General features: G+C 33.3%; 1 protein-coding gene and 1 pseudogene across 2 annotated transcripts; both read right to left on the bottom strand.

Annotated features, from left to right (window-relative positions):
* Nucleotides 1-1,453: 1,453 nt before the first annotated feature.
* Nucleotides 1,454-11,626, bottom strand: LOC148166809 (uncharacterized; annotated as a pseudogene). Its single transcript, XR_015770931.1, has 3 exons — nucleotides 11,467-11,626; nucleotides 7,572-7,730; nucleotides 1,454-7,518 (listed from the first exon to the last, which is right to left on the bottom strand). The product of XR_015770931.1 is annotated as an uncharacterized LOC148166809 (transcript).
* A 10,236-nt stretch (nucleotides 11,627-21,862) lies between these two features.
* Nucleotides 21,863-22,878, bottom strand: LOC148166810 (brachyurin-like). The gene is made up of 3 exons (XM_088048460.1): nucleotides 22,797-22,878; nucleotides 22,541-22,752; nucleotides 21,863-22,467 (listed from the first exon to the last, which is right to left on the bottom strand). Exons 1-3 carry the CDS (start codon nucleotides 22,851-22,853, stop codon nucleotides 21,921-21,923), a joined length of 816 nt encoding a protein of 271 aa, XP_087904586.1. The 5' UTR covers nucleotides 22,854-22,878; the 3' UTR covers nucleotides 21,863-21,920.
* Nucleotides 22,879-27,609: the final 4,731 nt, after the last annotated feature.

Below are 27,609 nucleotides of genomic sequence, written 5' to 3' on the forward strand. Positions count from 1 at the left end.
ATTAATTAAACAGAATCACATAGAATGTCATACCTATATTAAAATCTCCGTAGATCAGGTTTGAGGTTATGGCGAGTTAGACATTTTGGTCGGAAATTTTCGAAGGTCAGAAAAGCTGCAGTTGAAAGCAAATTTTATAAAAAACGACAAGAAATTCAATTGTCCGATCACAGACGCAATCTCACGTCTCATGGACAATACTTCAGTGTTGTGATCAAACAGGAGTGAGTAAAGAACTCGGGGTTAAGTTCAATAGTAAATTTATTACCAAAACTATTCACAATATATACGCAATTAATAATTTATTCGACAACAGAGATTCTAAATCATTTGTTCACATTATGCTAATTTCCCTACTAAACTAATTATGTGTTACAACAGTATGTTTAGTTACCGCTGACCAAGTGACCCGGTTATGTCATGCTTGCTGACTCTGCTCCTTATGCAAAAATCTTAAGCACCTGCTGTGACATTTTCCGAGTTACTTGGTTAAACGTCTTGGTTTTATCAAGGCTGGAAGTAACTGTTGTTCTATCCATTGTGTAAATATTTTGGCATTCATGTTCTTGTGATAATCTCTATGTTCCATACCAGAACCTAGCATGAGATCGCAATTTTCTAAAAAGCCACTTGCAGTACCTGCGTGAAGAATCGTAAACCTTTTGTGCTCAGATTTTATCCTTTTTGGAACTCCTAAAGAGTCAAATTATTGAAGTTTCTTGATTGTCACAACTCATCTGTTAAGAAATTTTATTATTTATGATTGTGAATAAAATCGTATACAACCCTCGGTGGAAGTTCCGTTCTTGTCTCTCGAGAAATAGTTCACCTCGGCTGTCGCCTCGGTAAACTATCTTTCTCTCGAGAAGAATGAAGGACTTCCCACCTCGGATTGTAATCTACTTTTTCGACGACCTTTCGTTACAGGAGTTTTCACGCAACCAGACTTGTCGAATTCAAGTAGAATTCTGAAAACAAGTATGGCGTGAACCTAAAAATGATATTTTTAGAGGAATGTTTGAGGTTTGTAAGGGACAAAATACATCGAAAATATGTGCAGCATTACTGCAAATTTTCTTTATGAGCAGCATTTCTTCAGAAAATCTAACCATTGCTATTTTTTTTTTGACGTTTCCTGTTTTTTTTTATGCAAAGGAAATATAGGGTATTATTTTTATTATTATCTTATCATCCTAAAAATACCCATTACAATGTAATATCTAACATCGACAATAACTAAAATTATTACAACTTTTAACTTTTCTTTCTCTGTATATTAATATGTTGTTAAGTTTTATTTGGATCATCAGCTGAAGTCCCAAATCTTCAGTTTCAGATCATTAATAAAGAAGTGTGTTTTCCACACCACCATTTTTCGTTATAATGCAGAACCTAAAACAAAGAAGAATTTAGAGGTATTTTTCATTACTTAACATACACACTCACTGATAGTTCAAGAAGCTATCTTTTCTTGCAGTATATAAACGTTTTTGTTCTTCAGCTCAAGTGCCAACTCTAGAGCTGTATCTCCATTTGCATTTCTAGCATTGAAATCAATACCCTTGTCAAACAAAAAATTGATTACTTTTGTATTTTTGTACAATGATTTTGCAGCAAAATGCAAGGGGGTTTGACTGTATATATCCAAGCAGTTAATATTCGCTCCCTTTTGAACTAAAGTTTGAACCGTCCAAATTTTTCCATTAAAACATGCAAGATGTACCGGAGTCACCCCATCGTAATCTTTAACATTTGGATCAAAACCATTTTTTAATAACAATTCTACTATTGTTTTGTGTCCGCTTAAAGAAGCCAAATGTAATGCAGTTTCACCTAGATTATTCCGAATGTTTCCATCAGCACCTTTTTCAAGTAAATACTTGCAAATTTTCGGGTTGTTATTGACGCATGATGCATGATGTAAAGGCGTTGAATTGCTATGATCGCACCAATCGATGTCTAGTTTTTCTAGTAACAGGTCAATTAGGTCTGTACTTGAATTGTGTTCGAAAGTTGCGTAATGTAATGCTGTTTGATTCTTGTCATTTGTACCAGTTATTTGAGCACCATTTGTTATTAGCAGCCTTACCACTTGAAGGTCGCCACATTTACAAGCCAAGTGAAGAGCCGTTTCACCTTCATTGTTTGGGACATTAATATCGATATGTCCATCCACCAGAAACTTTACTAGTTCTAAATTCTCATTTGCGCTTGCGTAATGCAAAGCAGTGAACCCACTTTTACTTTTAAAAGTTACATCACTGCCTCGTTCCAGCAAAAGTTGGGTTAATTTTGTACCCTCATCTAGGCCCCATGAAACATAATGTAACGAATTACAACCGTCTCCATCCAAAGCATTTATATCAGCTCCTCTGTTAAGCAACTCTTGAACAAGTTCGATGACCCCTTCTTCACAAGCAAAATGTAAAGGAGTGTTTTTATCTTTATTTGGAAGATTAACAACTGCGCCATTGCGTAATAACAAATTGACGATTTTTGGATTTGAGTTCTCCTCAGACAATGCTGTAAGCAAAGGAGTGTTGTCAAAATCGTCCAAAGCATTTACTTTTGCTCCATTACAAATCAAAACTTCCACATTTGCATCATTCCCAACTTCGCATGCACGATGTAACGCAGTTTCTCCACTGCGATTTCTTACATTTACGTCAAAGCCTTTGTTTATCAACAATCTGATGATTTTCTCATTGTCTTGCTCCGACAACGAAGCGTAATGTAAACCATTGTCTTCGTCTTTATCAACGATGTTAAAACAATCACGAGTTTCAAGAAAGTTCTTAACTTTCTCAAACTCTCCCGTATTGCACTCTTGAAGAAATGTCGACGTCTCTTCTGAGTTTTTAGCTCCATATTTTAACAAAAGTTGTTCAAGTTCTTCGTGGTTATTAGCAATTGCTTCAGCTAGCGGTGTTACATCAAATATATTCTTGTGGTTAATATCAACTTTATGCTCTATTAACAATCTGATTATATTTTCGTCCACTTCTTCGTTATCCACAAAATAAAAATACGCATTTTTAAAAATAAAACGCAAAATACGCATCAACTAGGATCTCTAGTAGTTCGTAGTCACAATTTGCACACGCCAAGTGTAAAACTGTCGCACCTGAAGAATTTTTCGCATTGATGTTGGCATCGTTGGAGAGCAACAACCTAATTAAATCCGTATTTGGGTCTTCCTCATCCACGGCGTGGTGTAACACCGTTCTACCCATTTTGTCTGGAATATTCACGTCCGCACCATTGTCAAGTGACAATTTTATGCCTTCCAAGTTATTTTCTCTACACGCTATAAGTAAAGCTGTCCTTCCGTTTTTATCTTGCGCGTTAATATCAATACGACACAACAAACGTTGAATTAAGTGATTGTCAAATTCATTAATAAACTTTACCACATAATGTAACAGAGTTTGATCATCCGCATCAACGATTGTTAAATCAATATCGTAATTTAAAACAATTTGGAGGTTATATAGAGATTTTGATTGGCACGCCAAATGAAAAACTGTTAATTCATCGGAATTTTTGTCATTCACATCTAGGTGGTGTTCTTCTATTAACCATAGTATTAGGGAAGAATTGGGATGCCTTGCTGCAGAATGCAACGCAGTTTCGCTCTTGCGGTTTCGAATTTTTGGATTAGCTCCTCTTTGAAGTAATAAAATCGAATTTGGCAATGAGCCATGTAGACACGCCAAGTGTAAAGCTGTATGTCCATTGTTATCTTGAGCGTCAATATTGAGTTTTTTGTCTAAAAGTAAGTTTATTACTTGTCGATTCAATCCGACATTCCTCGCAGAATAGTGTAGAGCACTTTGGCTAGTATTGTCCAAATGCTGATGGTCTGCCCCATTTTCAAGCAGTGTCTCTACCGTCTCGAAATTACCATTTTTGCAAGCGAGTTGAAAAGCACTTGTTCCTTTTTTATTTGTTAAATTTATGTCTAAAGTGGACCTACTAATTACGGATTTTAGTTGCTCGATATCCATCGGTGCTACCAAGCGGTGTAACACTGTGTCTCCATTAGAACATCTAGCTCCATTATCTGATAAAATCATTAGCATGTCTTGTATTCCAAGGCGACAAGAGTGATCTAAAAGTGATAAAGAGTTTCAGAGTTCTTGGTTAGCATTAGCTCCTTTTTCAAGAAGTAATTTTGCAACAGCGACGTTTCCTTTTCTAGGAGTTGTATAGTCATCACCTTGACAGCCAAACACTGCTAGTGTAAGCAAAAATTGTCTATCAACCAATTGTTGGTTTATAAGTGTGGGATTTTGTTGAACCAAATGAGTTAATAGGTTTACGTATCCAAATTTGGCAGCGTAGTATGCTATTGTGTCCACATGGTAGACAGTATAGAGAGCATTTTTCATTTCTTCAAACTTATGTTTTTTTTCCAAAAATTTTTCGAAAGGATACAAGCAGTTGGATTTGAGAGCATAAGTTATCACATCAAACTCGAATAAACCATCGTTAGTCTCAGTTAAAGTGGTGTCTTCCTGTGCAACAATGTCCATGATTTCCAACCATTGTGCATTTTCTCTTCTTTCAAAGGTTTGCTCCATCACGTTCTCAGGATACTTCATTCCGTAGGAAGATGCCAAGTGTAAAGCTGTCCGACCACATTTGTCTTTAATGTGAAGCTCGTCTTTGTGCCGTCTGACATGTTCAACACTTTTGTAAATCACAGCCAAATGTAAAGGATTATCTTCAGCCATCATCAAATCAAACATGAGTCGTATATTTTCATATCGAGTAGAAAATATCTTCTCCTTCAGCAATGTAATTCTCTTTGTATTTCTTTTAAACCACACACAGACAAAAAATTCGGCATACGTTTGATGGTTAAAAGTAACTTCGTCATGTTCACTAACCGTGACAATTCCATACCTGTCTCCATTTCTTTTTAAATCGTCCAAAAATTCCCCGGTTTCGTCGTCTACGTAAAGCTTTTCGAGGTCTGATCTGTCTAAGCAACTATCCAAAGCAACTCTCTCATACTCCTTCAAGATCCTGGTTCTGCTTGATCGAAGATGATATAGTAGATCCTCAGAGACGACTTTTTTAAAGTAATTTTCAAGTTGGCCTTGAAAATAATGTTCGTACATCCGAGTTAACACGAACATGTTTTTCTGGTGGAGACTTTTATAAATTTCTGGTTTAGATAAGAACATTTCGGTTATAATATGCAGCTGTAGCGGAACTCCTAGTAAATCTTGACTGTTGTTAAGATCGGTGCTACTAAAAATCGCAGCGATAATGTTTTCTATCTGTTCAGCATTGAAAGTCGTGAGTTTCTCGGTAATAAATCTTCTTTGTTGTTCTTGATCCAAAGGTTTTATTTTGGCTGGAATCACGTGCAGTGTGTCAGTTATTTGTTGTCGCAAATTTTCTCTTGACGAAACCCAAACGTACACTCCGTCATCCAAAATGTTTTTGACAAATTTCAAAACAAGTGGTACAAAGCTGCTGTCCATTTCATCTAAACCATCAAGAAACAAGTGCATTTTCTTGGTTTTCCAAAGGATGGTTTTTATTTTTGCAGTTAGAGCATCTTCGGATTTATCTAACGAAATGAAATACTTCCAAGTTGCTGCAAAATTTGGATTAGTTGCAAAAAAACCATTGCAATTTATCAGATTGACGTGGATGATCCAATTTTCTTTTGGTGTGTAGTTGTGGCTGAAAAGTTTCATGATTCTTGATTTTCCCATTCCAGGTGATGCACAGAATACTTTGAGAAAACCATGACAATACTCAAAGACGTTGTTTTCAGAAATGAACATTTCTTCGAATTTAGGGCTCTGACTTCCTTTTTGGCGTAGGAGAACGCATTTGTCGTTATCGAGTTCTTCCAGTAAGTAGACATTAGAGTGACCTAGTCTAACTATCTTTTCAAACTCAGCATATGTGCACTTCCGATTGGATGAAAGAAGAATACAACTTCCGGTCTCATTCTTTAATGTTTGGTAATTGGACAGTTCCTTGATTTTCGTATTTGAAATTTCTCCTAATTTTTCTTGAAATAGATAACTGCAGTTGATGATGACAACGGCATCTACGGCGTGGTGCAAAAGACTCTTGATGTTTTTGATTTTTATTAAAGTGACGGAAACATTTCTTGGGATGTGTAAGTCGCAAAACTTTTCCATTGCTTTCCCAATCAGTAAATGGTCAAGCTGAGTCATTTTGAGTAAGTCTGATACTTTTAGATGTTCGGCTATATCTTGGTCGATAAAATCTTGCAAACAAATCTTAGATTTTCCTTGAAGTGAAACATAGAATTCCTTGATGACGTGGTATTCTTGATCGCTACACTTGTTAGTCAAATCCAATAAATTTTCAAAAACATTCCACTCTTTGAAATCACATCTTTTACATTTCCCCAACAAAATTATCTTCTTCCTATCAATTTTTCTTTTGAGCAGTTTTAACACAGTCTTGATCAGGTCTTCGTTTTCTTCTTCGACTTTTAAAATCAACGGACCTTTATTCAAGTGCCACACAATTAATGTCTGTTGTTGTTCAGTCAATGGTGGACTCGTTTGTAGCAACGTTGTTATCAATTCCAAGTCGCAGTCTTCTTGAATTTCAGTCCACATGTTTCGAACAATCGTCTCTTCAGTTGAGTCTACTATCGTCAGTTCAAATTCCATTATCGCTTTCTTCAGTATATCGGTTTTGGTGTTGACACTCTTATCAGAAAGAGTTTTAATGTGTGACGATAAACTAAATTCTGTCAATTTGGCAAGAACTAAATGTTTTGTCAACGCGAAATTTTCGCTCCACCAGTGTTCCATAAACTGAACAAACAAAGAATAGATATCACATCTGTTGATAAAGATCGCGTCCAATTTTTCTCGAATTTGTTTTTTAAGAGATTCGATGTCCAATTGGTGTGAAAAAAAATAAAACTGTTGGCAAGACTTTTCTATTTCTATTTGTTCATCGGTTTTGTCTAGATTGTTTATTTCTTCTTTTACTCGGAATTGAAACATGCTTTGAGGATGTTCAGTATTGGCTAGTAGCACTTGGTCCACCCTTATACTCCAGTGCCAGAAGTGAAGGATATTTTTTGAAAGACAAAACTGTGCCATCTTCAATACTAGTTGGTCTGTTGGTGTATAAAATAAAGACAGTGTTGTGATCTTTTTCAAATGCCTGCATCGACTTGAAATAATCTGGTAGGAAAAATTTACTTTTGATTTCTTTCTTGCCACATTTATAACTTCCTTTTGTCAGCATGTCATTTGTGACTTGTTCTTTGTCAAGTTTGTGTTTTACTTGACACAGAAATGTTTTTCTTTCACCATTTTTAAAATCCACCTTAATTTCGATGTCATCTAATTTATCGCATGTGTTGTCGTTGTTTGTTATCATTTGAAAGTCATCAACATCGTCATCAGTGATAAACTTCAGAGCATGAAGAGCCGCAGTTAAGTACTCATAGCCTTTACCAAGGTCAATCACTCCTTTTCTTTTCACATAGGTTTCCATAATCTACAAAATAATTTTGCAATATATTTAAAGTGGCAATATAAAAATGTACTCACGTCGATGTTGTTCCTAATACTCTTTGTTAAAGGCAACGCTTTACTCTTTCGGATGTAAATTTTTTCACAAAAACAGCTTCTCAATGCGACTGATCAAAAAGTATAATTTTCTTAATAGAAACGTTGTGTCAAAACATCTCCCCCTTTCATCCATTATTTCTAAAAAAAAAGTCAAATTTATTTAAAAAATAAATTTCGAATGTTAAAAAATGAATTTGATATAGGTCGTACAGTGAGAGTTTGAATGACAGAAAAGTCACTATATCTACGCAATAAAAAGTGTACCATACGTGCGAAATTTAAAATGACAAAATAACCCCAGGGCTGCGTTCATAAAAATCACTCAGCATTCATAAAGATGCGTAATGCTTTCTGTCACTCGACTTTGAGCGTTCATAAATACCACGTTAAGAACGCACGGCTCGAAAATCGCCGGTCTCAGAAACCCGATGAAAAAAATATCAAAATGTCAAATATTTGTTGCCATAAATCATTGTTTCTTAACCTTTCAAGTAAGCCGCACCTCTTTGAACCTGAAAACAAGTCTGCACACCCCGTTAAAAATTGTGCTTCAATTTTTCGTTTAGAAAAATACATTTTAAAAATTTTTTGTTTATTAAAAAAATGTACATTTTATAATATCAACCAGGTTCTCCAGCACCAATGATTTTGGTCAAATTCCTAAATCAAAAAAGAAGCACGAGATCTATCTACTGGCCAAATTTGAGAATTTCGACTTTGAGAAAAATTTGCAAATTTCGACTTTAGAATAATCTATGAACTTTTTCTTATGTAAAAAATATTTCAAATAGTTTCCGAGATATAGACCCCGAATTGTTTTAAACCTTCAAAAATTTGGCCCTCTGGCGGCAACCCAAAATTTCAAACGGCCATAACTCAGTTATTTGTTGACGAAAATTAAAAATTCTTATGTTTTTGGATTCAGCGTGACATTCTGCATAAAATGAGACCCAAATTTGTTGAGTTTTCTTTATAAATAAACGAGGCATTGGCCAAAAACTGTTTTGAAAACGTCATTTTAGGATGAGTTTCAATCAATGTTTTTAAAGTGAAAACGACCTTTAATAGCTTTGAATTATACATCAGTCGAAATAGGAGCTCAGAATCTATCTACTGGCCCAATTTGAGATCTATCGGACAAATAGTTTACAAATTATGGCCAAAAATTAAAAAAAAAATTTCATCGTTTGAGTCGGATTTTTTTTTCGCGAAAAATCGTCTATCGAATATTGGGCTTTTGAAAACATTTTCTAACGTAAAATGAGCCGGGAACAAGAATGGCGCAAACTGCATCTCAATATCTCAAATAGTTTTCGAGTTATTTAACTTTAAAAATTACGAAAAATAGAGGAGAACTGAGAATCAACTTTCCGAAACTTTGATCGGCCATAACTCAGTTATCTGTTGTCGGATCTAAATTTAAATCGCAGATTTGGAATCTGCGTAAAATTGTGCGTACACTGATGTATAATAACTCGAGTATACTCTAAAAAATAAGCGAGATATCGATATCGGAAATTTGGCATAGTTTTAGTCATGAATTTTCGCGAAAATTGCGTTTTGTATGTAGGTGATGTACTTATTTGTCAAACATTTAAATAACTACGGAAACCGTTCATAAACGCAACAACACACTGGCGAATCTCAGTGTTAATCACATCACTCTGACGTCACACGCTCCCACAGACGTTTCACTTTATGAACACACCCCAGTTACTGACAACCCTGTCAACCCATTTCGTGTAGGAATTTAGTGTTTTTAGTGTGTTTTGCAGTAGAATTTGCTACCAACCTACATGTCAACTGTCGAAATCGCCCAATCTCTCACCGGATATACTATAAATGGAAGTGGCTACTTTTACGTATTCCACACCAAATCGACTACTTTTGACCCCCACCTTTGACTGAAAGTTTTTCATCTTTTTCTACCCGATGAAAAACAGTTCTCAGATTTTTTTTCAAATTTTTCTACTTAATCCAAAAAAAGTTATGAATTTTTATGGATCCTTCAATAAAATTTATAGTATTTTCTTTATTTGCACTTGTAATATCGGCAACTGTAGCTTCCGAATTTGTATGAACTAAGTTAGTGCTTTATTGCACTAGACAGCAGTTTGTCGATTTGATTTTATCTAAATTATTATAAAACTGGGGGTAAAGTCGGTGTCATGATCTAAGATAAAAAAAATCATTAATAGATGGCGATAGAAAACGGTCATTTTTCGTCTGTTTTGACAACAAAAACTAAAATGTTTTGTAGGGGTCGCCTAAAAACTAATTTTTGTGTCAGCTTTTAGAGCTTTGTTCACGAGCGTACTTTGAAAATTTTATTTCTAAAATTAAAGACGATTTTTGGGGGACCACAAGTCCTACCGGACCCTGTATTTGCGAAAATTGCAAAGGGGCGCCATCTAGTGTTAATCGACTGAAACGCTCATTGTGGGAAAACTTTAATTTATTCGGTCTTGTTAAGTTTGTATGAATCAACAATGTCTTTTTATTTCTATTTTAAAAATGATTCATAAATCAATAGTTTTTTCTGGTATAAGTGGTTTTTTTAAAGACTTATTTTAAAGAGGTATAGTTAACTTACAAGACTTGATTGTATTAATATGACACATTGGATAAAATGTGTTAAAAAATATCCAAAGCAATATACAATTCTGTAACATTATTGATAGAACAAAAATATTAAATATAATTTTGCAATTTTGCAGACAAAAGAGTTTCATCTATTTCCATTTCTTTTGACCGATTTTGAAAGTAACTTAATTTAGTATACGAATAGTAGGTTTAATTTTTATTAAAGATTTATTTCTATGATGTAATCCATTAGTCAAGTATGAAAGTGTAGTTTAAAAAAGCGTTTATTAAATCATGTAAAGGTCAATTTTGATCATTTCGGACGTGTGCAAATGAGAAATGAGATATTTTAACAAGTATTTATTTAAAAAAATAAATTATACACTGCGCGACAAATTCAAAATAATTTTGAACTTTGAAAAATAGGTAAAAAAACATACCAAAGAGTTTGTTTTTTCAGGTTTATTTAAAATATTAAAGTCGTTATGGTTATAAAGATTCAAAATATATCAGAAAAACTAAAAGTTCTAAAAAAAATGAAAATCTATGCAAATCATAATTATTGTTGACTGCCTTCTTTGATACGAATATAGTTTTCGAGAAAGGATAAACAATTACCAACCAATCCTGAAAGCTTATTCTAGAGGGGGAGTAAAAGGCCATCCCAATTTCCTAGGCAACGAGAGTCTGACCAATGAACGATAGTATGGTCCATCGTTACCGATTTTCAAATTCTGTTCAGCTTCCGGATTGGCTACAGTTTTTTTGTCTTAACTCGATTACTTTTTGAGCTTGAAAATTTTTGTTTCGAGAGTTTGGTTCAGAATTGTTGCGTTTTTTCTTTGGATTACGAATTCTGTATACAAGGTGTTCCAGAACTCGCGCCCCAGAAAGCAAGGGAGGGTACCGACAGCAATACAGATGGCAAATGTGAACCTGAACTGGCACCTCCTTCGACCACGTGTCTTGAAGTTGTTCAAATAAATTTAATGTCTAGTGATCCATGAAAAACTAACGTATGTGGGTGCATCGAATTTATTTTCTACTAACTACACAAAAAATAAAATAAGTAAAATAGATATTCAAATGGAAACAGTACACGAATAAACCAAGAAAACATCAACAACAGCTAAAATTACGCGCTGATGTCTCCTAATGAAACCAGAATATTTAAAATATCGTGTCCAAGAAGACAATTAAAGGGGAAAATTAAATGAAACATCCAATACAACTATCAATACAATTTGTCTCAGACGTTATGATAATTAAAATAGAATTAAAATTCACTTACCTTGATTTTGTAGGTAAATGTCTTGATATTCCCCTTTTGATTTATAATTACAGCCAAATAAACGGTGATGTAGTAGAAGAAATTATTACGACAGCTGATAGAAGTGAGCGGTTAACTTAACATATCTAATCTCTGTGTGGTGACCATGGAAGCGCATGACGATCTCTAGGTGCGTGAAGTTAGCGGATTTTTGTGAGCAGAACATTTTTTAAATAGTGCAAAATTTCCTGCTTGTGTCCTGCCTTAAGCTGCTTCATAAAAGAAAGTCAGCGGATGCCCTTAAAAAATGTTATTAAGGATTCTTTTTTATTCCGCCAACTTCACACCTAGCGAAAAATTGTAAGCAGGACATCTGAAATTAGTGTCAATCGATAGAGTTTCCGTCCTGCCTAAACCTGCTTTGAATTTTTTTACCAGCGGACTTTCATAAACAAAATTACAGCATTTCAAAAAATTTCCGCTAACATCACACCTAGCGGAAAATTTTAAGCAGGACATGTGAAATCAGTGTCAATCAATAGAGCTTAAGTCCTGAAATCACCTGCTTTAATTGTTTTCACCAGCGGACTTTTTGAAAAAAAGTTGCAGCACTGTCAAAAATTTTCGCTATCTTCACACCTCGGAGACAACTTAATGCGAGATATTTAAAATGGATGTCAATTTATGTAGTTTCCAAAGCTTCCGTTTGCTTTACTTGATCTTTCAAACAACCTTTTGAAAACAAAAAGAATTATTTTTAAAAATTACTAATTAAAGTAGAGTAAAGACAAAATTGACATCGAAGACATCAAAGTATGTGTGAAGTTAGCGCAATTTTTTGAGCAGGATATTTGTCAAATGATGCAAAATGTTCTGCTTATGCCCTGCCTTAAGCTGCTTTATAAAAAAAGTCAGCGAACGGCCTTGAAAAATGTTATTAGGAATTCTTTTTTGTTCCGCCATCTTCACATCTAGCGCAAAAATTTAAGCAGGACAGCTGACATTTGTGTCAATCGATAGAGTTTGCTTCCTGCCTAAACCTGCTTTCAATGTTTTTACCAGCAGACTTTTATAAACAAAATTACAGTGCTCTAAAAAATTTCCGCTAACTTCACACCTAGCGGAAAATTTTAAGCAGGACATCCGAAATTACTGTCCATTGATAGAGTTTGCGTTTTGCCTAAACCTGCTTTAAATGTTTTAACCAGCGGACTTTTAAAAACAAAATTACAGCGCTCTAAAAAATATCCGCTAACTTCACACCTTGCGAAGAATTTTAAGCAGTACATCTGAAATCGATTTAATTTAATAGAGCTTCAGTTCAGACTTCATCTGCATTAAATATTTATACTAGCGGATTTTCAGAAAAAAAGTTACACCATTATCAAAAATTTTTTCTAACTTTACATCTAGCGGAAAATTTTAAGCAGGACAACTGAAATTGATACCATTCAATAACTTAACTCTTGGCTTCACCTGCTTCAGTTGTTTTTACCAGCGGACTTTTGAAACTTAACACCTAGCGGATAACCTAATGTAGGATATTAGAGCTCTCTAAAACAAATTTTGCAAAATTTACATCTATCGGACGAATTTAAGCAGGATATCTGAAATTGGTGTCAATCGATAGAGTTTGCGGTCTGCTTTAATTGTTTTTACCAGGGTATTTAAAAAACATCTTAGGGCCCTCAAAAAACTTTTGCTAAGTTTACATCTAGAGGATAATTTTAGACATAGTGTTAAAAAAATTGTAGTCTTTCAAATGTTTTTATTAGTGAGCACTTTGAAAACTTGCAGGATTAATAAAACCTAGAATTTGAGACCTAGCTGATGACCTTAATCAGTATCTGAAATGGGTATCAATCGATAGAATTTGAACCCTCCTTCTAACTTCTACTGTTTTTATTCTTTAAAATAAATTGTATCGTCGTTATTATGGAGTGTTTATTTTATTTGTTTACGCCAGATTTTTTTTAGATGCAACACATTATACAGTTCATACACAACTTTATTAAATATTTTTTCAATAACCATAAAAGTCACTTGTCATTTAGGGTTTTTTACATATTATCACATCGGGTTAAATGACTGTCAAAAAATGAACGTATTGTTTATCGCTTATTCTTTCATAGCACACTATTTTTTAAGCAGGATATTTGAAAGTTGTGTCACTTGATGGAGTTGCCTGCCTCCACTTGATTTAATTGTTTTCATAAATGACACCGTTATTAATTCCAATAATTTACAATTACAAAAGAAATCATAGAATAGGAAGAGTTTATTTACAAATAAATTGACATAAGTTTAATGTAAACAATAAAAAAATTAAATTGAATAAAAAAGCAAATGTGGTCGAACTTCTGTAAACTTGTTGGCATTTTGGGTGTCTTTTTTCAAATCATCATAAATTTCAAAATTTCCATCCAACCTTCTACAAAAAGCAGTATAATGCCCCATAGTTCCTTCTAGAGGTGCTTCAAAATGAACTATCCCCCGAAATATGTAACTTCTATTACATAATTTAATCGTGATGGGAATTTCATTTAAATGCATAGTTCCATAATCCAATTCGATGATTATCATTGGGTGTGTCACCAATTCACCTTGAATTTTGGATTTACAACGGGACTGTTGGCATACCATGTTTCTTCCATGTCCAGCAATTATAGATGCTTCTAAGTTGGATAAAATATCATTTTTCGATGCCATGTTATGATTGACAAACAGAATTGGCACGGTTGACTCAACCTTTGGAGTGTTGCATTGGTTTATTGATGGGCAGCAAAAGACCTCGTGTGCTGATGGATAATTAACCAAAAATTTTCGTATTATATAGGAGACATTACACTCGCAATCTATTTGGATTGATTTGTCAATTAAGACTTTTCGTGTAAATACCCCTGGAGTAGCCAACATGTCTCCACGAAGTCGGTAGGTTTGATTTTTTACTCCTTGTTCGAGAAGAACTCGAAGAAGACTGAGCAATTGGTTATTGTCTGATGTGGCCCCGTTAGTTATGTATACCCTGCTCTCGTGGCTATCACAATAAATAGATGCTACGCATTGGAGTACAGCATCAAACGCACAAGTGTTTCTAAAAACAATTTTTTCTCTGGCAAATGTTAAACCACTTTTTAGGTTGCCATTCTGCAGTAGTGATATTTTAATTTTTTTCTCATCTTGTGAGAACATAACTTCCGGCCATGGAATTCCATAATACCGCTCTCTCTTTCGTTTTGTGTTTGGTTTAGAGTTAAGACCCCTCCATTTCTCTTCCCATTTATCTAAAAATTTAAAATTAAAAAATTATTAATAAATATTTCTTAGTAGTAGGTACAGAACAAAGCATCATTAAACTTGATTACTAATTAAATCGTATTATAGGTCTAATTTCCGAAATGTACACCAAATCAAATTCAATTCAATCAGATTTGAATGAATTTTCCAAACCAATGTGTTTTAAACAAAAGAACCATTATACAGGGTGTCCAAGAACTCGCGCCCCAGAGAGCAAGGGAGGGTGCCGATATCAATACATATGGTAAATTTCAAAACAGAAATTGACCAAGTTCTATTAAACTTAGTCAATTTTTGTTTTGAAATTTTTTTTACTCCACTTCTCGAATAAGCTTTATTTTTGTTAACTTTTTATCAGTTCTCAAATACAATAGTATACAATAGTATTCGAAAACTGATAAAAAGTTAACAAAAAAAAGCTTATTCGAGAAGTGGAGTAAAAAAATTTCAAAACAAAAATTGAGTAAATGGCCATCCCAATTCTCTAGGCAACGAGTCTAATGAGAATGAGAGTCTAATGCTTAACTGACCAATGGATAATAGTATGTGTCCACAGTTACCAATTTTCAAATTCTGTTCAGCTTCGGGATTGGCTATAGTTTTTTTGTCTTATCTCGGTTATTTTTTGAGTCAAAAAATTATATGTAGTTTCAAAATTGTGGTTCAAAATTGTTGCCTCCATAAGCCCTTTCTCTCTGGGGCGCGAGTTTTGAACTCATAACCCAGAGAGCTTGGGAAGGTGCCGACACCTATACAGATGGTAAATTTCAACAAAAAACAATAATTGATTAATTGGTATTATAAAAGTATTCGAGAAAGGATAAACAAATAGCAACCAAGCCCGAAAGGGTATTCTAGAGGTGTAGTAAAAGGCCATCCCAATTTCCTAGGCAATGAGAATGTAATGTTCACATAACAAATGGACGAGAATATGTGTCCATGATTACCGATTTTCAAATTCTGTTCAGCTTCCGGATTGACTACCGTTTTTTCACCTTAACTCAATTATTTTTTGAGCTAGAAAATTTTTGAGTTCTGGAACATCATGTATAAGTCAAGAAAAAATGAGAAGAATGATTGACCATAACGCGTTGACAAAATTTTGAATTTCCCAAAAGTTTGACTGCTGTTCAAATATTTTAGAATAGGTGGAATCTGTTTGGTTGACTTTATCTATTCCAGTTTTAATTCTCCAACAAAAGTGATGAAAGTTGTAGACGACAAAATTGTTTTAATGCAACGGAATAAAAAGAGCGAAATTGATGCAGACCAAAAGATAGAAAGCTATAAAAAAAGTAATTCAACAGAGTAAGATATTGTCTTTACCTTCAACAATCTGAACGTCATCCTGATCTTTAGTTGAGCATATTTCAGTTACATTTTCTTCTCTTGCAACGACTTCAAAGATTTGATCGTTATGCGGATCTTCAGTTTGGCACAGTTTAAAATCATTATTCTTATTTACATCTTCTTGTACTTTCACTTCTGGAAAAACTAAGAACAAAATGGTTATTTATATTCCAAGTTAAAAAAAGATTTTTCTTGACAAATTGACAATACCAAAATATGTTCTTTATTATTAGGTAAACTGAAAAAGATTAGAACATAGATGCAGGATGTTATCGAAGTAAATGTACCCACAAAGCAGTACCTACGAATTTTAAAAACAAAAAAAAAAGACAATTAACTTGACAAACTTACACAGTTGGCAAAACAAATCCAAAGTAAAAATCATCAAGTGCACATGTCATGTACGAGGAAGGAATCCATAACCTTTTATCAAACCTTTACACTCTTTGCACTGCCCTTGAAATTGCAAAGCGCTTGTTGCATGGCTATAATAGTTTTCTTTGAAAGCCCATATACAATGCAAATCCTGATCAAGGAGCAAGTTGCTAAGTACATCAGTCCAACCTTGTTGTAAATGATTTTGATGCTCGAGAGGTTTAATTTCATCCCATTTTGATCCTTCCATTACCAATTGCACCTCTTCATCTTCTTCATCATTATCGTGCAGATAGCGAAGTCTTTTTGAGAAATCCTCATATGTTAGATTTAAATGTTCCCAACAATTATTCCTGTTTTTGCGAACTAATGTATATAATGCCTTAGCTGTAATTTTGTTAGAAAGGTTTTTTTGAATTTCGTTCCAAATGACTGCGGTAGACGAATTGACGGACTTCTTTACATCGTCTTTATGTGCCATTAGACATTCCAATATATCACAAAATGGCAATTTCGCCATATTTCACACTGCTGCCGAAAAGACAGTCATAAGTATCAAATGGTATTTTGGAGATTTAATAGCAAAACATACCTTTATTTAACCAAGATTAACCAAACAACTTGACAAAAAAAATCAACAAGTATACTACTGAGCGTCCCAAAATTTGTTCCCGCCAAATCTTTTTTAATAGGCAACACATTTTACATTCCACAAAACATTTTGTCAGTGACAATTTACTTCTACCATTTAATTTTTCACTAATCAATGTTTGGAATTTTAAAAGTACATTATATTTAAAGTCGAGTTATTGAAATGATTCGGTCTTTAACAAATATTGCTTAGTTTTAGCCATATTTTGTAATTGTAGCTATTAGTATAACTAGGTGTTTTATAGACAGTTAAAAAACAAAGTCTCAGTTTAAATCCGAACGACCGAAGAGTGTGAGGATTTAATAGATTGCTAACTAGAAATCTGATTTTACTGATATTTTATTACAAGATTATTTGATGTAAAATGTTTCAAAAAGGTGCTCGCAATTGCGAGCCAAATTGTTTCCTACGAAGTCAAAAATTGCATACGAAGAAGTGTTACTTTCACTTCATAACTGGAAGTGACCAAAGATGTCAATTTGACTTTTCTGGATTTGAGGATAAGGCCTCGATTTCATGTTGTCTTGCGGCATTGCAAATCAGAGTTGCGCCTTAGCAACCCCAATCAAACTGATGCTACCTTAGCAACAGGGTGAACGCAATTTTGCGTTACTGACTTGAAATTGGGCCCTAAGGGGTTACTAAGGTAGCCGTGATGTCATTGGCGTTGCTTCGGCGCAAACACCTTTTAGCGACGTCGCTAAATAACTTGAAATTGACCCTTAAGTGTGTAATATCAATAGACGGAAAGCTAACTTATGATCCTTGTAGTTGCAAAAGTTGGCACCAGCTTCTTTGTGACCAGTGTCTTCCAGCGGAAAGCTAAAGAAAACTAAAATATTGATCAATTTGGTGTTGGGGCAATTTCTAAAAAAATCGCACCTTGCTGGTACTACAAGTGCTACAACAGTATACCCTTTTTTAAAATTATAAGTCCACTATCTGTTGAATTACGTTGGTAGAAAATAAAAATCTCCTACATATAATAGAGCGGTACGATTAAATTATCAAATTTAAAATGGATGCAACGAACATTACCGCATGTCCTTTTATTTGTCAGACTCCATCACGATATTTCACAGTTTTAATTCTTCTTAGACATTTTTTTTTGCAATAAACTAGATCCTTCAACTTGAATGTCACTAAATTTGCCACCAGATTTTTCAGTAGACACTGTTGTCGGTTGTATCTTTAAAGAAATTGCGATGTTGGTGGATTTATTATTTTCAAAAAGAGTATACGTTTATGTTTGCAGTAATTACATTTTTTATTGTAAGTGGGATATATTACTTTGAAAATGCATAAGAATTTATTTATTCAAAAATCATTTGGAAAAACAGCAAATATGTCAATGGAATAATTACTGTAAATGAAACGACAAAAATAATGTTGAAACAAAATCTCTGTGTTAAGAGAGGAATATAACAGGTGTACAAAAATTATTATATTTGGAGTAGGCCTTGGAATTTTGAATAGACATTTATAATAACAGTTTAATTATTATTTTTGTGCCCTGGTAACTCATAAGGTTATTCATGTCGCTTAATGTAGTCGCTTAATGTAGTCGGTCCAATGTGTGACTAGTCTTCTTTTGCTTTGGTTTTCAATGTTTTCGTTAAACGTCTTGTTCAACAATCCATCAATTTATGACGTTAAAGTTAAAAAAGAACTTAGAGAAAACCAATTTATATAGATGCTCACTCATCACTTTCAATCTAGGTGGAACACAGCGTTTGATGTCTTCGATGTCAATTTTGTCTTTACTCTACTTTAATTAGTCATTTTTAAAAATAATTCTTTTTGTTTTCAAAAGGTTGTTTGAAAAATCAAGTAAAGCGAACGGAAGCTTTGCAAACTACAAAAATTGACATCCATTTTAAATATCCCGCATTAAGTTGTCTCCGAGGTGTGAAGATAGCGAAAATTTTTGACAGTGCTGCAACATTTTTTCAAAAAGTCCGCTGGTAAAAACAATTAAAGCAGGTGATTTCAGGACTTAAGCTCTATTGATTGACACTGATTTCACATGTCCTGCTTAAAATTTTCCGCTAGGTGTGATGTTAGCGGAAATTTTTTGAAATGCTGTAATTTTGTTTATGAAAGTCCGCTGGTAAAAACATTCAAAGCAGGTTTAGGCAGGACGGAAACTCTATCGATTGATACTAATTTCAGATGTCCTGCTTACAATTTTTCGCTAGGTGTGAAGTTGGCGGAATAAAAAAGAATCCTTAATAACATTTTTTAAGGGCATCCGCTGACTTTCTTTTATGAAGCAGCTTAAGGCAGGACACAAGCAGGAAATTTTGCACTATTTAAAAAATGTTCTGCTCACAAAAATCCGCTAACTTCACGGTGTCACGATCTCTCCCAAAATAAATATTGTTTATCTGAGGACTCCTATCTACTGGTTGTGTTAAACGTTATAAGATTGGTTGCATAACCACGATACTGCTTATAAACTTTAATTAAGAATTACATCTATTATTATCTAATCGTTAAAAGGAAAGTTTTCAAGTTGTCAAGTATTTATTTTCACTTTTATTTTAATTATTCGTAAAATTTTGGTTTTGGTACATCCAATGAAAATAACATTAAAATTTGGATGTAATTAATTAATTAATTAATTCTATATTTAACTACATATTTATTTTACTATGTTAACATGAAATAATCGTTGATTATTAATTAATTAATTAATCAACGATTATTTCATGTTCAATCGTTGATTATTAATTAATTAATTAATCAACGATTATTTCATGTTAACATAGTAAAATAAATATGTAGTTAAATATAGAATTAAATACAACGATTTCAATGGTAATTTTTTTAACAGAATTTATTACATTTAACATAATAAATAACAAAGAAAATTTATTGGATCAATTCTTGGTGTTGTTGACAAATTATCAAAATTACAATTTATTCCCCAAACACCAAATTTGGCAAAAAATGCATTTTTTGTCAAATTTGGTGTTTGGGGAATAAATTGTAATTTTGATAATAATAAATAACAATTATTAGCAAGCAACGAATAAACTATATATAATATATAACTAATCAAGCACAAATTCAAAGTTTTGTTCAAATTATCCAACGAAATATTTCAACATGTTTCATATTTAATGATTAAATCTTTATATCATATCATCATATCTTTACATCATCTTTATATCATCATCATATAGTCGCCCTGTCTGGCAACAATTTTTTTAAAAAGTTGTTTTTATCAAAAATGTTGATTAGATCGAAATGGATTGGGAATATTTTGAAAATAATATTATGGTATCTGTATGTACCTAGGCAATGACCTAAAGACAAAAATTAGCCACACCGAATATACACAAAATTACCAGAGAATTTACCAACCGAAACGAAAAATCAATAATAAATAATTAAGAAATGTGGGACAAGGTAAAGAGCATAAACAATAATGAAAGAGGTGTAAACTGAAAGAATCACAAATTAAAGACAATTTCTGACGGTACCTCAATCAGAATCTTTACAAAGAGAGGAAAAATAGTAAAAAATTATTATTAGTGTTAGTAGACAAACAACGAAAAATTAACAATAAAAGACAAGAAACAAATATTAAAGAAATACCTTGCAAATACAAATATAGAAAACAACGAAGAATACCAATTGTCAAGGGCAAGAACAAACAGTAAGGAAAGAATTTAAGAATAAAATAGCAGAAATATCCTTCAGAACGGATAAACACTGTCTTTTCTGTTTTTGCATCTTTAAAACGGTTATTTTAGCGACTGACAGTTGATGACAGAAACTAAATTAGTTGGCAATATCAATGGTTGCTTACATCTCTTTTTTTTTCGCTTTTTTTGCTACTTTTTTCATATAATATCAAATCAATTTATATCAAACTGTGTATTTTTTTCATTTTGTAGGGAGGATGTCATGTTATAACTTGATTCAGTTTTTTTGTATTGTAGTTAAAGTTATCTTAACATTTCTTTTTCTAAATGTTAAATGACTAAATACTATTAACTAGGTGGTCCTCGGAATTCTGTGGATTTAATAAATAAGCAATCCCAAATTAAAATCCAACGCCATGGAAAAACGAGGTTCACGAAAGAAGCGAGATCTACAGAATTCCGAGGGCCACCTTGTCTCGTTATTATATTGTGAAATCCATAATTAGGAATATTAAAAAAAATTAGTCAATGGACAAAACAAAATTCGATTGCAGTGGCATCCAAAATTTCAAAATTAAAGTTTATTAACCATGTTAAGAATGCAACTCCGATAAAACATCTCTTACAACTTGTTTTTATTTCCAACTTTTTAGTGAGCCTGGCATTAAACACAATATACCCCTGCAGTAAAAATTTTAACAAATTTTAAATATTTCTTCTCATAAACAGCAAAGCTTTAGTACTTAGCCACCACTTTAAAAATGTTGCCTCCTTTCAGGTTTGTAAATTTGGTGGAGTTCGCCCTGTATATTTATGTTTCGCATTCTTCTTTTTCCTTTTACAATTAGAATGAAACATTGGCATGTCCTTTTGAATTTGGCAGTTTATTTTCGTATTTTTTTCACTAGAGTTTACTCAGTAAACTTTTTCCATATGTAAAATTGATGAAAAGTAACTATGGATTTCTATGGCTGTGGCTCCATTTGCAGCCCCGGAGGCTCTGAACAGAACTTGTAAACATTCAAAATTTTGCAAAACTGCCAAATGTTGCCTCAATTGATAAAGGTATCGGAAGTAACAACTGCTCAGGTTGCAATGATAAAATATCAAACTTGCGAAATTTATTTATCACGAAACAAACACCATGACTAATCTGGTGAGACGTCAGTATTTGCTTCCAACCACGTAACAAAGCTACTAACTCTGCTGAAACCTATCGGATACCCTGTAGGACAATTTTGCAACCCAAATGACGAAATGCCAATAAGAGTATCACTAAATATTAACGGACCACCTGCATCTCCTCCACAAATGGTACCACCATTTGCATTAGCACACAAAACGGAGTCGTTAAGAGAACCGAAAGTTTCTTCACATTCATTGTTATCAATAATTTTCGCGTCTATGTACATAAGAACTTCAGAAACTCTGTTGTCTTCCGCGTCGGTCAACCCCCAACCACTAGCTCGTCCAAATTCTCCCGTGAAATTATATTCAGTTGATGGTAACTTCACTGGCTTGATAGATGAAGACGTGACCACGTTTTCTGGGAGACTAATAACGCCGATGTCGTTTTCTATTGTAGCCCTATCGTACTTTTCATGGATGATAAACGCTTGACTGACTTTTTCCAATTGGGATGGTTCAGATTCGAGGATTGCATGGGCTTCCAAAGTCACATATGCTTGATGAGCTCTACAAAAACAAAATTTTTAGTGTTCGGACTTCGTAGTAGCGAAATCATCAATAAATACTGTTCTAAACCTACCCATCAATGCAATGTGCAGCCGTTACAACATATTTTTCCGAAATGAGCGAGCCTCCACAGTACCATCCTTCAGTTTTGCTATAAATTTCAAGAAATGTCTGCCACGGAATTGAATGAGGTGCAACCTCTTGTCCTCCGATGATTCTCGGTCCGTGGAAGATGACAAGTTTGATAGGCTCTTTGAACAAATTGCGGTACTTCAAAGGTCGCACCTGTTGGAAATGTGACAATTTGGGGGATTTTTCGTTGATTTTACCTTTGGAGCAGCTGATGTCAGGGAGATAAGTACAAAGATAACCGCGACGAGTTTCATGTTTGAACTGTTGTCAGTTGAGAGTGTGCAGGTACTTCTTATATGAGACTTTGAAATTTTTATCTAATTGAAGTGTTTGGCTAAAAGATGAAAGTATTTTAAAATTACGTGTTCATATTGAAACTAAATAAACAATTTTTGAGAATGTGGAGTTAATGTCCTTTGACGGTATTCACATTTTCGAAAGATTTAATATTCCTTGAAGTGTTCAAAACATGGATAGGTTTTGACTTCTTGACAAATTTACAATATTCAAAAAACGTTGAATTTTTTAGTTTAGTGCCTTATAGAATATACAAGTGTCCCAGATGTCGTGACCCAGACAAAAAAGGCTTATGGAGACAACAACTCTGAACCAAAATTTCGAAACAACAATTGTAAACTTTGTGGCAACATTCAGCAATGCCTTCAGAACTAATAGTTTCATTAATTAAATAATAAGTCATGAAATTAATTGACTGTATGCCACAATGAACACTGACTATTATCAGTATTCAAGAAGACAAAACACTCTGTCAAAACCAACTATAAAACCCGAGGTAAAAATGACAGCAATTATCACTATTAGTAATCAATTTTGAAAAAAAATTATTTAAAAAAAAAGTGAAATTTTAAATTTTACATAAATTTTGCGGCCAGTGTATATCTAATTTTTTTAAAACATTAATTAAAATAAGACTAAAATACGTAAATTATATTTAAAAAATTAACAAACTTTTGGTATACCCTATTAAAGGGGTGAAAATCACCCCAAAAATTGAAAAACACGAGATTACTAACAAAAAGACAAAACAGAGTGAATATTTTGGGACAAATCAAGTTTTTCTTCATACGAAAACCATTGAATAGTATAAATTTGCATTCCGAAGGACAGGTAGCTGCTTTTACGTATTTAGTTGATTTTTTCTTCCATTTTTGCAAAGGCATTGCATTTTTGAACGCCTCTGTTTCGTTTTCGTTGGCCCAGCCTGTATATACTTGACAATAAAACGCGTTCTTTTCTTCCATGGGGTCAACAGGTTTTGCAACATTTTTTTAATACTCTTTAAACAACAGGCACTGATATTTCAGATGCTGGGTGTAATAAACTGACGCAATAATTTGTTTTTTATCGCTGATAGTTTTGGCGTCGCGACGGCTTAAGAATGCAATTTTTAACTAATTATGAGGGTTTGTAAAATGAACCGCAAATTTAATTTTTTCCAATATGAACGTGTTAAAAATATCTCAGTTGTCATTTCAGATTTAAGGTTGAACTGCTAAAATCCTAAAGGGCCCCACAAACCTCGTTTGTGCACGACGTTTTTGAACGACGGTTCAAACTGTTGGAACGAAGAACGAAGCCGGACGGCGCCACACACCTTCGGTAATTTTTGGTCGGTTTTGAAGTGATATACAGAATCATAGTGTCGTCAGTAGCGGCGCCGTGGCTCCTACATGTTTTTAAAAAATTCCAGAAAATACCAATTGTTATAATTTCAGAATGCGTTGATTTCTCTTACTTCAGATTAACAAGATTTATTTATTAAATTAAATAAAGTGAAATATAACCAAATTATAAAAAAATGAATCAATAAATTTCGGAAAATATAAAATGAGCTAGTAGTAAGAGTGTTCAGATGGGGAATGGATAGGTGGTCGGGCAGAGTGACAGCGTAACGACTTGATTATTAATACTGTCTATTTTTCTAAATTTACACAAATATATACATGATAATAATTAATAATTAACCAGTGACTCTAAAAATTGGTGAATCTAACGCTAAAGCTAACACGCTATTGATGATTGCTGACGGTTTGATTGTTTGGTTGTCGCTGACGGCTTTGGAGAATTTGCTGATTCTTTTCCTGTTGACGCCTTTGATTCTTGATAACTTGCAATTAAGTGATTGAACTTCTTAACAGGAAATGTCGTAATAGAATCTTCTTACATTGACTTGTTTCAGATAAAAAATAAATTTACGTTAACATTGACTTTCACAAAAAATTTAAATTATTGAAAAATTATAAATTATACTATTGTTCATCGAAGATTGAACAAAGAGAATTCATTAGTGATTAATCAGAGATCAATTCAAGGTCAATCAAAGATTAATCAAATTAATTAATTAATTAATGGCAAAATTTAATTTATTCGATTAGAAATTAATTAGGGCTTTCTAATTTGATGTCAAATTAATTTATCATTATTCGTTCATTAATTTGTCGTTAAATAAAGTGATGATGAGTCTGATTAAATTTCTAATCAAATTAATTAAAACTTTCCCCGTTGATCACTAATTATTACGTCATTAAGATGTAATTAATAATGGGCCTTTTTTACTACTAAGCTTAAGAAATTAGCGCTTATAAATTAATATTCTAGGTATATAGGTATATAATTTCCTACCACAATTGCAATCCGAAGGAAAATATGTGCAAATGATCAAATCTGACTTTCAAATAGTGTTTTCTGATATTAATTTGACGGGTGAGTTGAATGTACGTTTTTCAAAATTAAAGTGGTTAATTTGAATCACAGCTGATGATTTCCGAAATCAAATTAAATAATGAGTACATATTCAATTAATACGCTTGACATTTTCTGAAACGCACTCGGATTATTCCAAATTATGGACGAAAGAGTTAACAAAACGAGTGACTGTTGGCCAGTCAAACTATTATTATAGAAGAGTTGAGATATGCAGCAGCAGAAGACTGTTGAAAGCAAAATAGCACGAACGACACTGAAAAAGCACGACGGTTTTTGCCCACACACCTCGTGTTTACCCGAACCGATAGAACGAAGACGGACGGATTTCAAAGATTTCTGATATTTTAGAACGACGGTTCAACACGACGGTTTTTGCCCACAGACCTCGGTTTTTCAGACCGTTTCGTTCCAACCGTCGAAACCGTCGTTCAGAAACGTCGTGCAAGAACGAGGTTTGTGGGGCCCTTAACGGTAAATTTCAGTTTCGAAGCAACTACAGTCTGTTTCACCAACTTATCCCGATCTCTCATAAAAGCGTTCGTAGCAAGAAATGAAATACGTTTATGGTTTTATCTCTTTCTATCCGATAACTGAAGCTAAAGCAAACCAAGAACGTATAGCATTAAGATTGTGTTTCTCTCTGTTCTTTTCCAATTTAAGAAGTAAAGAGAGACAGAAGCTCTCAAATATGCCGAGTGTTAGATCAGCTCTCAGGGTGCAACTAGGAATGCGAACACCGACAACAATAGAACACAAAAATCACTAAAGAATTGCACAAAATTTACTCTAAGAAAACATAAAAAAATTTACCTCCATGTAAGTTCACTTGAGTACCTGAGGGATTAGTACCCGTGACTCACTGAACCTGACTTGGAACAAAATAATGAGAATTTAAATTTTTAAAAATAAAGTAATATTTGACAGCGTACTCTGTCAAATACAGACAGAGCGGGATGTCGGTATAGTAGCCAGCTTTTACCATGGCGTACCTGACTTTTAGAGTCGAATATTATCTTATTGCACTCATAATGTGGAGGGTGTAAACAGGCTATTGTGTCCGAAAATTAAAATTTACGACATCTTCAAGTAGGTAGAAAAATGTGGACCCGTGCCGCTTCCAGGTATTAGCGCGGGGGCTCAAGATGATTATTGATCCCTTCAGCGTGTTTTTTTTAATAACGTTGATAAGCTTTTAATTTTTGTTTATTAATTTCAATTTTAAACAAGTTAAAAAAATCGAGGGCTATCAAGTTTTCAAAATTTTACAATGAGATCGAAAAAATTCGCATCATTTTAATGTTGGAACGTGTATTTTACATAATTATAAAGAATTTTTTAATCACTTTTTGACATGGCAATGTAAAGCAACCTTTATTGTCATTGTGACTGACTGACTGACATACAAAGTAAATTTTTGACACTTGCTGTGCCGTTTATAAATTTTAAGGTTATAAAGACAAAGGACAGTTTACAATTTTTAAACATCAATCAATTTGATGTGGAAAATTTTAATTTCGCGATAGTAATTCAAAATTTAATATCAACAAGATGTCTCTGAATTTGTGAAATAAATTATAAACATTCGTTTCCTTCTCATTGTTTTTTCCCAGAACGCTACCATTTGCACTCGTATTTGACATACGCAAAATTAGATTTCTATCGCAATCCGATTTTGCTGTTTAATTAATCCACAAATAGGTAGTTTCCAGAATCTTTTGTAAGAAGTCTGTTTAACTATGTATTTGTTCTTAATTCTTTCATTTTTAGAAAAAGTGGGGACTTTAAGTCGAACATTAAAATGTCGTTAAACTTTTCGTTTAACTTGAACCGTACTCTTAAATTTTTATGAGAGATCGGGATAAGTTGGTGAAATAGACTGTATGCATCGGTCTCACTCGTCTCACTCGTCTGAGTAGGTAAAGTTTGGGGTATGGTCAAATCGAGGGTCAGATCATAAAATAGTAAATAAACCATAAATCTAACGGAGAAGAAATGCAGCATTAGTTTGAAAGTTCTTTGCACAAATATTTCACAAACAAAAAAGGGACACATTTTTTAAAACAAATGTTTTTTTATAAATAAGTTTTGCTTACATAATAAGCAAAATTAGTTTCAGGTGTATGATCAAAAGAAATTTGAAATAGTAATAAAACTTATAAAAACAAATAATATAACGAAAAAAAAACAAAAAAACACAAAAAAAACTACAAAACCAAAAAAAAAATTACTAAAACAAAAAGAAAATAAGAAAGAAAAGAAAGAAAAAAACCAAAAAATATGTGA

This window comes from Gnatocerus cornutus, unplaced genomic scaffold (genome assembly GCF_029298725.1).
Source record: "Gnatocerus cornutus isolate USDA-ARS CGAHR unplaced genomic scaffold, icGnaCorn1.1 Chromosome13, whole genome shotgun sequence".
NCBI classification, from domain to species: Eukaryota; Metazoa; Arthropoda; class Insecta; order Coleoptera; family Tenebrionidae; genus Gnatocerus; species Gnatocerus cornutus.

What these genes read in the sequence shown, in the direction of transcription:
- LOC148166810 (XM_088048460.1), bottom strand. Translation starts at nt 22,853, where the DNA reads ATGAAACTCGTCGCGGTTATCTTTGTACTTATCTCCCTGACATCAGCT. An exon ending in TGACATCAGCTGCTCCAAAG is followed by an intron (nt 22,753 to 22,796) that starts GTAAAATCAACG and finishes CATTTCCAACAG; the next exon opens with GTGCGACCTTTGAAGTACCG. An exon ending in GCTGCACATTGCATTGATGG is followed by an intron (nt 22,468 to 22,540) that starts GTAGGTTTAGAA and finishes TTGTTTTTGTAG; the next exon opens with AGCTCATCAAGCATATGTGA.